The 16,920-nt window shown below is 36.0% G+C and overlaps 3 protein-coding genes across 3 annotated transcripts; 2 read left to right on the forward strand and 1 right to left on the reverse strand.

Moving 5' to 3' along the window:
• Positions 1-799: 799 nt before the first annotated feature.
• Positions 800-4,054, forward strand: LOC130463316 (uncharacterized). Its single transcript, XM_056832411.1, has 3 exons — positions 800-1,400; positions 3,747-3,860; positions 3,970-4,054. Exons 1-3 carry the CDS (start codon positions 800-802, stop codon positions 3,972-3,974), a joined length of 720 nt encoding a protein of 239 aa, XP_056688389.1. The 3' UTR covers positions 3,975-4,054.
• Positions 4,055-7,102: 3,048 nt separating this feature from the next.
• Positions 7,103-7,531, forward strand: LOC110796985 (uncharacterized). The gene has a single exon (XM_022002079.2). The coding sequence runs from the start codon at positions 7,103-7,105 to the stop codon at positions 7,529-7,531; it is 429 nt and encodes a 142-aa protein (XP_021857771.2).
• A 1,770-nt stretch (positions 7,532-9,301) lies between these two features.
• On the reverse strand, positions 9,302-11,639 carry LOC130463317 (uncharacterized). Its single transcript, XM_056832412.1, has 5 exons — positions 11,574-11,639; positions 10,966-11,178; positions 10,791-10,883; positions 9,624-9,725; positions 9,302-9,496 (listed from the first exon to the last, which is right to left on the reverse strand). The coding sequence occupies exons 1-5, from the start codon at positions 11,580-11,582 to the stop codon at positions 9,302-9,304; spliced, it is 612 nt and encodes a 203-aa protein (XP_056688390.1). The 5' UTR covers positions 11,583-11,639.
• Positions 11,640-16,920: the final 5,281 nt, after the last annotated feature.

Genomic DNA, 16,920 nt, shown 5'->3' on the forward strand with positions numbered 1-16,920 from the left:
TATATATATATATATATATATATTACATCATGCTAGATTCATATATACTTAAGTAGTTAATTTAGGAAAAGTGATAAAAATCATCGATACATTAAATTAATTCGCAAAGTCTAGTCAAACTGAAAAAAAGCGACATTTTAAAACAAAAATAACTTTCTAACTAGCATTATAATTTTTTCTACAAGATCGTCCAAAACTAAATAAAAACAACTTCCTGACTACGAAAAAGTAAACATATCCTTATGCTAGCTTAGCTTCAAGATAACTTGTTCATCTCTTGATCTACATTTACTATTACCACTTGAATCATCAATAATCTGCAAAAAAAATATTAATGTCAAATATATATGAAGTATGATGAACATTCCTTAAAATCAAGGGAAAATTAATAGTAATCCTAACCTGCTTGATCCTAACTACTAGTCGTCTTCTCAAAATAATACCAACTATTAATCAAGGGAAAAATCAAGGGAAAAATGCATGACTATTAGAAATATAGACATGAACAATGAATATATATATATATATATTATTGGTAAATTAGTTAACTTAATTACCACTGGTAGAAACTCAAACACTAGTAGAAAAAACCCTTGTTGCAGCCCCCTTGTTGCAGCGTACATGTATTAATACGCTTCAACAACCAGTAGGTCAACGCGGGTCAAACCTTATAAAGGGCTGTTGCACCGTACAAATTAATTGCCCCCTGCAAAAGAGCTTTTTGCAGCGTACAGAGTAAAAGTCCCCTGCAATAACCCTTTTATTTTGCAGCGTACATGTAAAAGCCCCCTACAATAACATGTTGCAACTTTTTTTTCGCTGCAAAGTTAATTCAGACCAAATTAACATTTTATCCCAAATTCGAAAATCATATCCGCTCAGCATTCCCGTTTTCCATAACCCTAATTTCCACCCCAATTTCTCTCTCCTCTCTTCTTCCTCTCCCCTTCTCTCAATTCCCCCCAAATCCTACGCTTCTGGTGAATTCCCGGTCGACGAGACCTTCCTCGAGCAATTCGGCCCGAAAGACACCGAAACCGAGGAAGAAGCCCCAAAGCTGAACTGGGTCGAACGAGGTTGGGCGCCATGGGAGGATATTCTCTCTCCTGGGGCGGATTTTGCCAGAAAATCGCTCAATGAGGGGGAGGAAGTAGCATTGAAGAACCCGGACACGATTGAGGCATTCAAGATGCTGAAACGCAGTTACAGGAAGAAGAAGATGAAGGAGATGGGGTTGACTGAGGATGTGTATAAAGAAACGAATCCTCACCCACAGGAAATAATTGAGTTCCCATCCGTGCTTGTGAACAGTAGAACTGGCCAATTGGAGGACTGTTTTCAGATGTATGTGCGGCCTACACATCATAATCTACTGTCTGACTTCTGCAAATCACTTACAGGTATTCAGCAGTCTCAGGTTTGTTTAAATTCCCTTTTACTTACCTTTTTTTTTAGTTTATACAATATTTCAGTTCTTATTACTTGAATACCTTTACCAATCCTCTAGCTAGTATCTTTCTGTATATCAGCTGTATTGATGGCTTGATGATGTTCTCATCTAACTTCAATGTTAATTTTTTTTTTTGGCAATGATTCAATGAATAGCTTCCTTCTGTGTTATTTTGAAATCAATGTTAATGAATCTGTGAATTAAGGTTTTGGTCCCCCCTATTTTGTAGAATAAATTTATGAAAATATCACATATGTGTCACATATACATACATGATTATACGATTATTGTTATTGTGGTTACTTGTTGGGTTATGGTAGGCCATGGATTGCCTTTACACTGCCTTGTTTAAGGTTAATGTACGCAGTAGATTTGTTGGTTATTCCTATCCAAAAAGAAGAAAATATGTATTTCTTGGTAAAGAAAATTAACAAGTTTGGAGTAGTACTTTTTGTTTCATAAAGTCACAAGTAATTTGGAGAAAGAGAAGTAGGATAAAACGACAAGAATTAGGGAATAGAAAAGAATGCATGTTCTGAAGTCCATGTACTCAAATATCAGTATTTTCATTTTTAGAGGGAAAATATCAGTATTTTCTTTCGACCATTTGGATTCAGTAAGTCTACACGAATTCGTTCCAGCTTGGTATTATGCACATCTAGCTGAATTTTAGTTATTTAAATTGTGTTCTGTCCATGTTAGAATTCTTTTCATAATGGCAAACCAATTTGATTCATTGTTGGTGATTTACAAGGTTCTAGAAAAATAAGTGAAACAGTTCACAATACAGTTTTAAGAACTGTATTGCTGCAACAGAACTTATGTGTTTAGTACTATCAAAAGAAGTTGCTTCACGCTTCACGCTTCACGCTTCACCAAGGATTTGTTTAGACGGGATTTCACGGTGATAAATATAATTCTGATATCCTCCATTCACGGTTACTAATTGGAGCAGGATATCAGAAGTATATTTTTCATTTGACAAAGCTTTTCTAGCAGTCAAAAGGTATTTAGCCACCCTTTGCATACTATGTATGGTGAGAACAAGACCATCCTGCATTAACAAGTCATTACTCTCGTCTCCACTTTACCTGACAATTTCTTCACATTAGAGTATTCTACTTCCTGATTTTCACACCCATCATCCTTGTCATCCAATCCAGTTATCACTTTACCTGACAATTTTTTCTTTACTATTTTGATTTGCAACTTGTGGCTCATGATTCTGCTTTGTTAGTGTTTGTTGAATTTTCTCCTTAATTTTGCAAATTTGTAAGGATTTTAACACATACGTTGAATTATTCTGGTATTCATGTCAATTTGTTTCTTCTAGAGGTAGCTATTATTCTGGTATTCATGTCAATTTGTTTCTTGCAGATAGGCAAGAGGGTCTGATCCTGCCTCAGTACGATGTTATTTTGCTAAAGAATATTGCATGAACTATATGCTTATACGTGCGTGTGTGTCTGTGTGTTTATGTGTTTGTTTGAGGGTGGGAGTGAGACTGTGTGTGCATGTACTTTCTGTCTTTACTTCATTGGATGACTGGGGTCTTCATTTTGTATCTCTAACTATTTCTTTGAGGCAGAATAAAAAGTTGTAATGATAAAAGTGAATCATTAATAAGAGGTTGAGTATACATGCTGCCGAGATTAATAGAGTTTGCATTGAATAAGTTGAAGTTTGAGGGAGGATGTAAATTGTGAATTTTGTCTCCATCTAATTTGACAACTGCAAGAACATATAACCAGATGTCTTATTATCACTAGACTTGAGAACTCGAATATACTTGTTACACATTTAGTTCTATCCACTTGTCCTGAATTATTTACTCCATTGGTTTAGCTAAGGTTTCTCAACCTATTTACATGACTGTTTGTTATTGTCTTATCCCATCTAAATCAATTTGCAGAAAAATCATAGATGTCAGGTCTTAAGGAATAATAAATTAACCAAAGAGATCAAGGAACTTCGGGAGGAGGCCAAACTGACTCGAGAAATTCCTCAATGCTCTGACTCAGTCACAACCTGTGAAAACATATACAAGGATGTCTATCTGTTATGAAGGTATACTAAGATCACAATGCTCTACATCTACAAATTTATATGTGAAGTTATACCATCTGGTTTTTTCTCTTTTTTTTCTCCTTTTCTTGGCACTATTTGGTTAAAACATATACAGTAGGATTCTTTGAATTAATAGTTGGTTCAATGTAGAACCTGTAATGTGTGTTTACACAATTTTGGATTTACTGTTGAATCAATTTAGAGGATGACTGGGTGCTTGGATGAACAGGTGGAGTTCAACATAATAATGTTCAAGGAGGAGGAGATAGAAGAAACAGAACAGCTTTAGGAGACATTGGAAATGTAGTAACTTCAAGAGTGGGATTAATTGTTGATGTGGATGGTACTGTAAAACATCCATTTTTCATGTTCATTTTTTCTTTGTTGCAATTCTGTATAACATTTTGATTTCAACTAGCTAATGCAATTTCATGATATGCTAATTGAAACAGATTAGAGCACGGGGTTTATAATCTGTCGCGACTAAAAGAATCAGCAGCCAACAGTTTCAAGTCTTTTCACATCCCTGTTGATTGGATGCTTGACACCGGATTCGTCAGTCAGGTGAAATTATTTTCCTTCTGTTACACATCATTTTCTTGCACCCTCTCTTCTGATTTACATGATTAGTATGTTAAATTTTAAGTTTCCAAGACTTATTACAATCTAATTATGCACATTTAAGGCTTGTTTGGTCGTTATAGGTCATATTTAGGCTTAAATGAGACATTTTCGCTCCCAAATTTGAACTAAAGAACCTAAAAACTCATTTTATACTTATTATACATTTAATATGCATAGTTTTAACTTTCTAAGACTCATTCCAATCTATTTATGCACATTTAAGGCTCATTGGGTCGTTATAGGTCATATTTAGGCTAAAATGACATTTTCGATCCCAACTTTGAACTAAAGAACCTAAGGACTTATTTTAAACCTTTTACATGATTAATATTCTTAGCTTGAAGTTTTCAAGACTCATTCCAATCTACTTATGCACATTTAAGGCTTGTTTGGTCGTTATAGGTCATGTTTAGGCTAAAATGAGCATTTTCGCTCCCAAATTTTAAATAAAGAACCTAAGGACTCATTTTAAACTTACTAAATGTTTTATATGCTTAGTTTTGACTTTCTAAGACTCATTCTAATCTATTTATGCACATTTGAAGCTCATTGCGTCGTTATAGGTCATATTTAGCCTAAAATGACATTTTCGCTCCCAACTTTGAACTAAATAACGTAAGGACTCATTTTAAACTTATTATATGATTAATATACTTATTTTTAAGTTTCTAATACATATTCTAATCTACTTATGTACATTTAAGGCTTGTTTGGTCGTTATAGGTCATATTTAGGCTAAAATAAGGCATTTTCGCTCCCAACTTTGAAATAAAGAACCTAAGGACTCATTTTAACCTTATTACATGTTGAATATGCATAATTTTAACTTTCTAAGACTCGTTCCAATCTATTTATGCACGTTTAAGGCTCATTGGGTCGTTATAGGTCATATTTAAGCTAAAATGACATTTTCGTTCCCAACTTTGGACTAAAGAACCTAAAGAGTCATTTTAAACCTTTTACATGATTAATGTGCTTAGTTTCAACTTTCTAAGACTTTTTCCAATCTATTTATGCACATTTAAGGCTTGTTTGGTCATTATAGGACATATTTAGGCTAAAATGACATTTTCGTTCCCAACTATGAAATAAAGAACATAAAGACTCATTTTAAACCTTTTACATGATTAATATGCTTAGTTTTAACTTTATAATACTCATTCCAATCTATTTATGCACATTTAAGACTCATTGGGTCGTTATAGGTCATATTTTGACATTTTCGCTCCCAACTTTGAACTAAATAACCTAAGGACTCATTTTAAACTTATTATATGATTAATAATTTAATATGCTTATTTTTAAGTTTCTAAGACTTATTCTAATCTACTTATGTACATTTAAGGCTTGTTTGGTCGTTGTAGGTCATATTTAGGCTAAAATGAGACATTTTCGCTCAACTTTGAACTATAGAACCTAATACTCATTTTAAACTTATTACATGTTTAATGTGCATAACCTAAGGCTAGATGAGGTAATTAATTAATTTTCCTTACTCTTGATTCGTATTTTAGACTATTAGGACATTGCCATTAGTTTCTTGAATTTTAAAATGTGATATTTAATTTGCATTTAATCTGCTCTTTAATCTAATGCTCCCATCAAATTTTTGTTTTTGTAAGGGTCTATACTCCGAGGAATACGTCTTATGCTAGTGAGGAAATTGATGTGGTTCGTGAGCAATGGGCGAAGTTTTTTACCACCAAGTATTTATTATTGACCTGAGGGCGCTTGATCGAGTTGGTTTAGATGTTATAGAACAATCTTTTATGTTAAAATGTATGCGTACGTTGAAATTGGAACGTAAATATATTTAAATGTATCGGTATGTGCACTTTTGGTTTTGGGATATATACAAAACTCAGTTGTTGTTTTTATATTTGTTATACAGGTTGCGTTATTCTATTATTGTTTTGACAGGTTTCTATATTTGGTGCAAGGCACTCTAGGTATCCCTAAACAAAATTAGAATTTTCCCGCCAAAAGTGCTTTGTTGCAGCGTACATATATATTGTACGCTGCAAGAAGGGAAAAATTTTTCGCAAAATTCCAGACTTGTTGCAGCGTACAAAAAGTTGAGTCTTTTGCAGCGTACATATGTATGTACGCTGCAACAAGTCCAAATTTTTGCCAATTTTTTGACACTTGTTGCAGCGTACATACATATGTACGCTGCAAAAAACCACTTTTTGCAGCGAACATTGTACGCTGCAACAAGTTCAGACTTGTTGCAGGCCCCCCAGTTGCAGCATACGATGTACGCTGCAACAGGGGTCTAAAAGCCCGCTACAATAAGGGTTTTTTCTACTAGTGAAACAACAACCAACAGAAAACAAGGGAAACAAAAGCTAAGGGAGCACAGCCCGCACCCAAGAACTGACTGCAAACCTGCAAAACTATGCAACACCAGGACTGAGCAGTAGCAGCAGCTACAACAGCAGGACCTCAAGAACTTTCAGTTTTCAGATTCAGTAGCAGTAGCAGGACCTCAACATCAGGACCTCAACAACAGTAGCAGTAGCAGTAGCAGTAGCAGCAGATTCAGTTTTCTCATGTTATCAAAGCTGTAGATTCTTAATCTTTCGAGTTTAGTTCCTCTTGTCAGTTATAGATTTAGATTAAGACCTCAAGAACTTTCTTTTTTCCTTTGACATAATATTCAGGCGTGAAGAGAAGCAAAGCAAGTGATGCTTACAAGTACAATAGCTAACGAATTTGTGCCTTAAAATGTGGAACAAACTGAGTTTGTTAAATCTGAAAAGACCAGGAAGTGCACCCCAAAATAAAAAGTACTATAAGAAGAGTACTTTGTATGTAATTTGTGACAGCTGATATAGGAGTCTGACCACTTACTTGTGTACATATCGTCAATATCCTACCAGCCTAAAGATAATTCTCAAAATTTATTGGTAATTGGTATTCATTTCTTATGATTTGAATTCTTTTTACTGGTGATTTTAGATGGATGAGGAAATGCTAGAGGAGGAAGTTGGGGAAACAGAAGAAGAGACAAGTACCAAGAATATGTGGGAAAGTGTGGAAACTCTCACTAAATATTATAAGGAGGCTGTTTTAGCTGGGGATTATCAGACCATTACAGAAATAGAGACCGCTTTTTACCGACTAGAAACAGAAAAGAACGAGTTGGTTGAGAAATTATCAACTTTGACAGAAGAGATAACTTCTGGAAAGGATAGATTTATCTGCCTGCAAGCTGACTTTGATAACTTTAGAAGGAAATCAGATAAAGAGAGACTATCAGTTCGAAGCGATGCACAGGGAGAAGCAATTGAGAGTCTTTTTCCAATGGTGGACAACTTTGAGAGGGCGAAGCAACAGTTACAACCAGAAACGGATAAGGAAAAACAGCTAAAATTATGTATGCTTTGATTTGCTGACATCCCAATAACGCAATAACAACAGAATACTACATACTCCAGATTTCAAGGAAGGGTTACCACTTAACTGAAGAAGAGCTTCAGCGAGCTAATTAATCACTAAACTTAGTACTATATTCTTTCTGACCACTACTCACCAAAATTACTTCAGAGGAATCCTGCAACTAATAGAAAATGATAAAGTGGTGCTTTAATTCATTATGCCAGGCCAATTACTTTGCAAGTATATTCACTAATAATGATCAGCACAAGAGGTGTCTAAATAATCTGATGCTATTCTCATTTTAATGAACTTTGTTTCTAAAGCAGTTTACTGAAAACAGCTAATGCACCCTTACATGCTATCACCATGAATGCTATTTTAGGTGTAAATTGAAAATTTGTATTCAATTACTCAGACGCTTATCGTCTGATTTCAAAGGTACAAACTTTTATGCATCTTAGGTTACTTCTACCTAAAGCTGTAATTAGCATATCGACTACAAGCCAGTTAATTCAAAGAAAATGACTGGTTAACTGAATGTATTACTATTTACTTCATATTCACATTTCAGAGTTGCATGTCTAATAGTCCATCAGTAACACCAAAATCACCAACCACTTAGCTAATCTTCTTCTCCATTCAATTTAGAATACCACTGTACTGATAAACACCACAAGTAAATCAAATAAATATTGTATGTTCTGTGCTAATTATTCAATCTGTACAGACTACTATGAGCCTAAACATTTAATGCATGTTTTCAATTCCTTTATACTAATTTGAGCTTAGTCTAACAAAAGCTATTCTTTTGTACTTAACCAAATCTCAAAATTCGAACACTAACTGGCGGTCTCTTGCAACAAGGTCAACAATAACAAATTTTTTAACTTGATCACAGCAACAACACCACAGCAACAATTAGAAGAACACATTAACAACTTTTTTTTTTGGTGACAAATTGCAACATTGTACTCCGTAACTGTTAACTTCACAATTAATAAAGTTAACAACTGCCTAACATCGAAGATGATTGTTTTTTCTTTTGACAGGATATTGCAATTAGGTTAACACATGTAAACATATCCATGCTAATTTGGTCATGTAACCACCATAACAACAACCAATCAATGTAAATTCAACTGAACATTATTCATTCACCAAACAACCAGTGAATACTATCAAACAATTAATCACGAGCAATTCTCATCCAAAATTACACAAAAAATAAAATTAAACCTAAATTCATGACTTCCTTAAGAAATTGTATAGTATAATCGAGGAGCACCTGATAAATAATCGACAACTATAAAGCTTGTTTCAGCTATAAGTTTATCTATAAAGCATGAAACGCAGTTAATTAGTTCCATATGAAATTACCTTGCATTTGGCAATAGTGTCAAAGTCTCATTTCTCGGCCTGGTTGTCACCATTGCCACCAGAATCATCAGTAATCTACAAAAAGAATTTTAATATGTAAATTAGATATGCCACTTTCAGGAAATGATACATGATGCTCAATCAGAATAATTTCCAGAAATAACTAACCATATTTATTGCTGATTCCGCACCATCTAAAAGGTTCGATGAAACATTCCCTTTGCGTACTTCCTTCAAAACTTGTCCCAGAAAAGAAGCAATCATTTTAAATGATTGTGTTGTTTCTTCAAACTTGGTGTTCAGAACTTGATTTTGTTGCGCAAGGTCCTCATTTTGCTTCTTGACAACTGATATTTCACCTTTCATGTTCTCCACTTCCATAGCGTTGTTGTTAACATAGCTTCACCCTTCTTTCCTCAGCAAACCTTCAACTCCAAAGATGTCGCTTTGCTTCAATCCAAATCTATAATTCAGAGGACGTTTAGGTACTTCACCTTTATACATGAGCTCATTAAAGGCTGCATTCTCAATTTCAATTACGGGCTTTGAAGAAGAGGAACTCGCAAGATTTTCTTGGACCTTTTTGTTGGCATCCTCCTGTTATATAATATGAAAAGATCACTCAAAATCTATCAACCAAGAATACTATGTACAAGTAAAGAAAAAAATAAATAGACTTCAAGAGACAAGATTGATTTATAGAATTAGCTCAATGCAATGATACCACAAATTGATGAGGAAGTGTGCCCTCTTTAAAGCTTCCATCTTCTTTGGCGTAAACTGATTTGAAAAATGCCAATTCGCTAAACTCTCCTTTCTTCTCTTTCTGCAATTTCAGGAAAAAAAATAAATTGAAAACTGAAATTTTGAAGTTCTTAAACCGACTATCACTATATTTGTTTAACACTTTGAGTTGTTATCCCCGTAGTAGGGTTGCTGGGTGCATTGCCACTTTGCAAGGGGTGACAGAGTCGGCAACAGAGGCAGTGACATCAGCAAGCTCTCTGCTAATTGTGTCGGGCTAAGGGGAATTCAGGAGTACGTTTCCTTGTAGATGCAGGGAAGATAATAAACAGAAGAAATATCAGCCAATAGTTGCTTTATACCTGTATTCAGTTTGTTTTGTTTCTGTAACAAGTGGCAAATATTAGTTCTAGTTATTAAGATATTAGGTAAATAAGTTTTTGCAAACTTGTTTGTAGGTACATCAACATTATTAGAAGTGAAGGACTTGAGATATCACACCCAGCACTTGATCTTGTTAAATCAGTGGTTCATCACCCTATTATTGCTCGCAGGAAGAATGAAATACTGCCTTTGTTGTTTAAATTGAATAGTTTTTGCAGCTTCATGCACTGCAGATGGACTTCATTGCCTCTGCTTTCTGATGTTTTCTACTTTAAACTTGGAGTAGCCACGCACACCCGCTCCCATCCCCAGACCACCCTCCAGAATCATACTTCTTAGTTCCAGTTAAAAGTTGACTCTATTTGACAGTAATAGTGTCAGGTAACCCCGTTTCCTGATCCTAAAAGCTCTAAGTTCATGAGAATCTAGGACAACTATCTCCAAAACGTTTGAAGATTCACATAGTGTATACTTCTGCAACATGGTTTATAACAGAAACGGAAAGTAGGAAGATTTTCCCAGCTGCTGCTTTCAATTCCATTTGCCCGTATAGCCAACTTTTCTACATTTCTCTACTTTAACATTAGAAAACTAAAAAATGTCCTTATGTGTGAGATTAGATATGCATATACGAGTAAATATTACTGTTATTTGTTTATGAATTTTAGACTTTTATATCACTCTTATTTGTTTATGAATTTTAGACGTAGCACCTATAGCAATTGAAATGCTACAAACCAAATAGCTAGGTTGAAAAGCATACCATATCAATTCTTCGATTAGCAAAGCTTGTAGCACCACTGTTGTGCTTATTGCCTTGTAAAGCTCGAGCATTTTTTCCCATTTCAGATTTTTCCTAGTTTCATGAAACCAATGTTAGCATATATAGGTGAAACAAATAAAACTTACTAAATTTAGGATATTTTGGGGTCACAAACCATGGCCTCTGGTAAAAGCCAATAATCTACCAATTCCGTCCAACTCCTAGTGGACACTCCATCAGGCACGTTGGCATAGTTCTCTTCTCGAGATTTATTCACTGGATCGAAAAAATCCTTCTTCAATTTGTATCGATGATTGTTCCATGGTTTGTCAATACGCATCACTAGTGCCTTGTTAACTAGAGGTCCATCAGGTAACACAAAATGTTTCTTCAAAAAAAAAAGGAAAAATTAAGTTACGCCACATTAGTAAACAGTAAAGTAGAAAGAGAAATTCAATACTCAAGCATGGATGATTATGGTGCAAACCAATGTTAACAAAATAATTTGCCTAGCTAGTTCTGATCAGATCAGATCAGATACTGATCTGATCTGTCTGATCTGATCAGCACTGAACTGATCAGAACTAGCTAGGTGAACTTAGTGATTCTGCAGAAACTTAACCCGGGGTCGGAACCCCCATGACCAAATAAAAACCTGAAAAACGGGCAACTGATTGATGAACACAGATGGAAACAGAATAAATTTAAAGCTAATTAAATAGTTAACCAAGCTAAAATAAAACTACAATTAACATAAGTGTTAAGAACAATAAATCCGTATACCCGAATCATTGTAACAACATTAGTTTTTAACTGATTGTTCACAGCACGCCAACTTGGGACTCCCACTGGACAAAATCATTTTTTGCAATATCTCCAAGGAAGCTCACAAGGATCTTCCCACCTTTTCGAATAGGTTGGTTGAATTCATTGAGCTTGACAATGTATCTGAACCCCTTTGCATCATGCCAAATGTCTCGAGGCAGAACTGGTCCCTTTACCAGATGTCGTATTCCATCAGCAACTGTCACAGGAGCTAAATCAGACTAAAAAATCACCAATATCGATAATTTACAGTTTGCATATTTGATGTAGAGACATGTTTACCTATAGCTATAGCCTCCACCTTCTCATCAAACTCCCTCGATTCTGGCCAATTTGGAATAATGATTCGATGTCGAAGTGTTGGTTTCTTCACAGCAGTATCACTTCCTTCTCCTTGATCAAATTCATTTTCACTCTCAAAAGCCGATTCTTCAAATTCGTCCCAGTTGTAGTTTGGCATAAATTCACTCTCAACCTGATTGGATGGAGGAGATCGCAGAGGTTGAAATGCATTCTCACTCACATGCATGTATGTTGGAGGCAACTGACCTTCTTGCTTCCCGGTTCTCTTTTTCATTGCCATGGTGTCTGGTGGTGTAGGAGATTGTGACATCACATGTTTTGTTGCTCCCAAAGGTGCAACAAATGCTCTTTTCTCTAAATGTGGTTTGACACTTGTAAAAGAAGATACCGGCTGTTGTGTAGCTTTTTGAGGCTGTTGTGTAGCTTTGTGAAGCTGATGGGTAGCTTTTTGAGGTTGATTGGTAGCTGTTTGAGGCTGTTGGGAAGCTTTGAAAGCCTGCAAAGAAGGCTGCAAGGTAGCTTTGAAAGGCTGCAACACAGGCTGCATAGTAGGCTGGTGTGGATTCGGTGTTGACGCTTTTTGTGTTGCAATTTCAGTCAGATTGGGAAACGTAGGTCCTTTATACCATCTACTTTGTGTTGTTCCTGTAAGAGTGGGCGGAATTGGTTGTTGTAATGGGTTAGAGGATGGTTTTGTCTGGGTAAAGGATGATTTTGATAATGCCTTCAGTTGTGGCTTTGAAACCATGGAAGTAGGCCGAGGCAAGGATGATTGTGGTGCAACCATGGTTTTTTTAGCAGCTACTGGTTGCTTAATGGGTAGTGATACTGTCCCAAATGTCTGTGACACTCCAAGTGTTGGAGGACTGAACGATCCCTAGTTTTGGGTGGATGGGTCAGAAGATTTTGAGGACTTGGATGCAGCAATGCTCGACCCTTCGTCAATAGCTACCAATGTTCTTTTAGTCCTGTAACTCATATTTTAGTTCTTGTTCAGAAAAAAGAAACACAATCAGCCATGAATAAAAAGGTCATTAAACCAACTAAATTTCTAAATTAGACTTGATTCAATATCAGAAGTTCATAAAGCAAAATATGTATCACAGGCTAGATTTACAGAAAAATGAAGGTTCGATGCAATTAGTTTGCGGGGTAGGCACCAGTAGCTCGAGGAAACAGCTACAAAGAAACTAAAGAAGGTAAGAGAGAGTTCGATGATCACCACTTTACAAGCCATAATCATAAAAATTCACTGACTCACTGAGAACCTTCCACCAGATGGCTTTGCAACACATTTCTGAAACTCATTCAACTAAGATTCATAAACCTTTTGCCTTTCATTTTCAAGGATAGCAATTGCTCCGTATAAGCTAGCTTAGATTACGCGCTAACATAGAAAAACAATTGGAACTAAAACAGTCTTACTTTGCAGAGTAATCAATTTAGTTACAATGCAGGGCAGATTAAATTGAACCTTTCTGACATAACAAAAACAACTCAGACTTGAAATAAACTTCATTCTGTTTTATTCGTTTTCTGCAAAACTACCTCTACTTATTCGACTTGATAAGTGTCCACAACAACTATAATACTCCACTCGGATATATCCCTACATTTAACAAAGAAAATTCAAAAGTCCATTGTTGTTCTAAATTAGACTTGATTCAATATCTGAAATAAACTTTTAAATGACACAACTGAAACCAGTTTCCGAATCACTAAATCTGTTTCCGAATCACTAAATCTGATCCAGCCCTGGCCAACTTGCTTTCCACATGCTGTGAAATTCGTAGACATGGAGTTAAGGGAAGTGGACCTTAAAACGGCTACCAAAATAACTCAAACTTAAGGCCTAGAATGTCAGAATTAAAATGAAACAAGCACAAACACCATACATAGTACAAGCACAAACAAGGACCTCTCCTACCTCAAGCCTCAAACATACAACTTAGCCAACAGACCTAACTAACCCACACAGAACAAAAGTACCATACTACCAATCAGTCAATCACTCATAAAGCACAAGAATTAAATTGAAGTAAAAAGCAGAAATAAAGAATACTTTTACCATATAAAAATTGCATCAAAGGCTTCAATAAAAAACAGTCAATAAAAGCTAAAGAGAAAATATACTGCAGATTCCTAGATTCTAATGATATACAGGAAAGGGAAAGGAAATCTTCCTCTTTTGCTCCCTGAAGGTTGGATTCAGTTTCTTTATCTTCTAAAATTTCCCTTTTGTTGGATAAGTTCACACTTCTACCCTAATTCATTCTTCTCCTGATTTTCAGCGATCCTCTCAGTCCTTGCCTTTTTTTCATCCGTGAGTGTTCAGTCTAGTTTATTTTTTAAGTTCAGTTCACCCCCCCCCCCCCCCCGCCTTCTCTCCCAAAGATTTTAATTACTGCAACTTGGCTATCTATCTTATATAACCATATCTAACACTACTTGCCTCACAGCAAGCCCACCATCACCACTCACCGCCACCCTCTGTAAGCCATCCCAACCCCTCCACCCAACTACTGTCTGAAGCTGCTTTTGAACCAGAAGTTTCGGTAACACAAGAACAAACGATGAACCGAATCAAATAAAAAAGGGGGAAATCACAAAAAATAAAGAAAAATTGCCCCCTTTTACGGAATAACAGTATAAAAACTTTTTGACTCACTTGCAACATCGAGATAAATGCATACTTAGCTTAAACCAACGACACTTTATTGTGTTCGAAGAAGTTTTTGAAAATTATTTGAAATCCGAGTCCTACCGTGTACAATCCGAGGTGTCCTAAGTAAGTTGACTTATAGAAGGGTTCGTACAGGATTACATGAGTGAATCAAAATACTGTTATAATTTTTGGAATGCTGTCTAAGGATTTGCTGGAAGCCAGGGTGCAGGCGTCAAGATATTACTTGTGCCCGTGTGGCACATGCTTTTGGATTTTAGGGCCATCTTTCCACAATTGCGGGAATATAAACCGTTTTCAAATTTACTTAGATTTACTTGGTGTATGTCTGCACAAAAGGTTGAGGTATACTTAGTTCTTTCCCTAGCTCTTTCATTTCAATTTTTAGCCCCCAATTGCTATTATGTCTTCCCATTAAATCATCTTGCAATCAAAACAACACTCTAAATTTATTATGCAAAGCCTCTTAAACCCCGGAGTACACGCAAAGGACAAGCAATGGGGAAATAAAATTTCTTCTGATCATGGAAATAGTATAACTTACACAATCAACAACATCTAAAATTAACAATGAAGCATATAATTTCTGCGAATTTCGGAAACAAAAGTATAAAAAGAAACGAATTACCTGGCGAATTTATCCGGCAACACCGAGGACGAAGAAGCAAATAAGAAACCAAAGGATGCTCGAATTTCTCTAATTAAAAACCAGAGAGAGCAACGAATTTATCTTGAATTTGTTGGGTGAATTGTGAATTCAATAATTAGGATTTTTCATGAATTTATAGGATGAGGAGTTAGATAGCTTTATACTGGGAGATTTGACTTTGCTAACTTAAAGGTTGAAGACGGAATTCAAGGAATTCGTTAATGGCCGGTGCTGAAGGTGAGGAGGAGAGAGACGAATTCATCGGAAGTCTGACGAGGGTGGTTAGGGTTCGTAACGCAGTAAGGTATGTTGGTGGGAGGAGGTTGAGAGAAATGTGGGAGGTGGGTTGAGAGTTAGGCGGGATTCTGCGAAAAAAGCAGAGAGTTAGGCGGGATTTTTTGCCCAAAAATTCAGTTGCTTTGCTGCCTCACAAACACGTGCAACACACGTGTCTTTTTTTGTAAATAGCGACGCTTTAGAACGTCGAAATATTTTGTGGCTCTCTAAAGCGTCGCAATTTACAAATTAATATTCGCGCGCCCAACTTCCTTGCGAGTCTTTGTTAGACCGTCACAATGATTCCGTCTCAATATGTACCTCTTTTTTGTAAGTGGCAATGACAGTCGCGGTCTGGGTGGGGTAGAGACAAAGATGCGAGAGGGGGAAAGAGAGGGTGGTTGCAGGTTGTCGCGGAGGTTGTTGGGTAGATGGGGTTGCGGGTTTGACGGAGCAACAGGGAGGAGAGAGAAAGAGATGTGGGAGGGAGAGATAGGGAGGCATCAGTTGTAGTTAGGTAGGAGGAGCAATTATGATTTTGATTTTAATGTAGATGATGAAGATTGATGAAGATGACGAACATAATTACAAAAGTGAAGAAGAAGATTAGAAGAGCAGTAAAAGTGATTGAGAAACCCAAACAAAGTTTTGGGGTTATTGAGTTTTTTAAGATAAATAGTTAATTATTTTTTAGGGGTGTAATTAATTTAATTAAGGGTTAATGTTAGGATTAATAGATAAATGGTTGATTAAGGGCAAAAAGGTAAACGTTTCTTTTTGTCAAATCAAGTGTAATTGGATTTCCTGTGAGTTTACACTCAATTGACTAGTAATATAGGAGTCGCCATTCAGTTTTTAACGACAATGAGAAAAACTGACAAAACCCGGTTATCGTGACATAAAGGGAGTGCAATTATGTTTGACCACGACGGCCATAGGTTCTCTTGTGATCCCAGGTGTGGGGATCTCTCAACATACACCCGCAAAGTAGAGATTGAGGGTCCGGGGGACTGTAACTACCGAGAGGAGTACTCGCTCTTCGATAACTCCAGAGGCAGGATATCCTTACTAGCTCAGCATAAATAATTGAAGGGACATGCCTTAACTATTAAACTAATCTGAATTGATTTTAACAATATGCAACACATAATACTAGATCGATCGCGATGATCTGATTTAGATTGTTTTAAGGGACCTAGCATGATAGTTCAATTTCCCAAAATATTATCTTTATTAGGCGTGATAGAACAATCAGATTTAATAGTTTAACATTTTTATAAAAGGGCGAGGAAAGCAATTAAATCATGCGAGGGGACACATTACGACGCAAATTCCATCAAGGAAATGGGCATGACACTGAAAACTGCTGGAATCTAAAAAACACAATCTAGGAC

The sequence above is a fragment of the Spinacia oleracea genome, chromosome 6, assembly GCF_020520425.1.
Source record: "Spinacia oleracea cultivar Varoflay chromosome 6, BTI_SOV_V1, whole genome shotgun sequence".
Taxonomy (NCBI): Eukaryota; Viridiplantae; Streptophyta; class Magnoliopsida; order Caryophyllales; family Amaranthaceae; genus Spinacia; species Spinacia oleracea.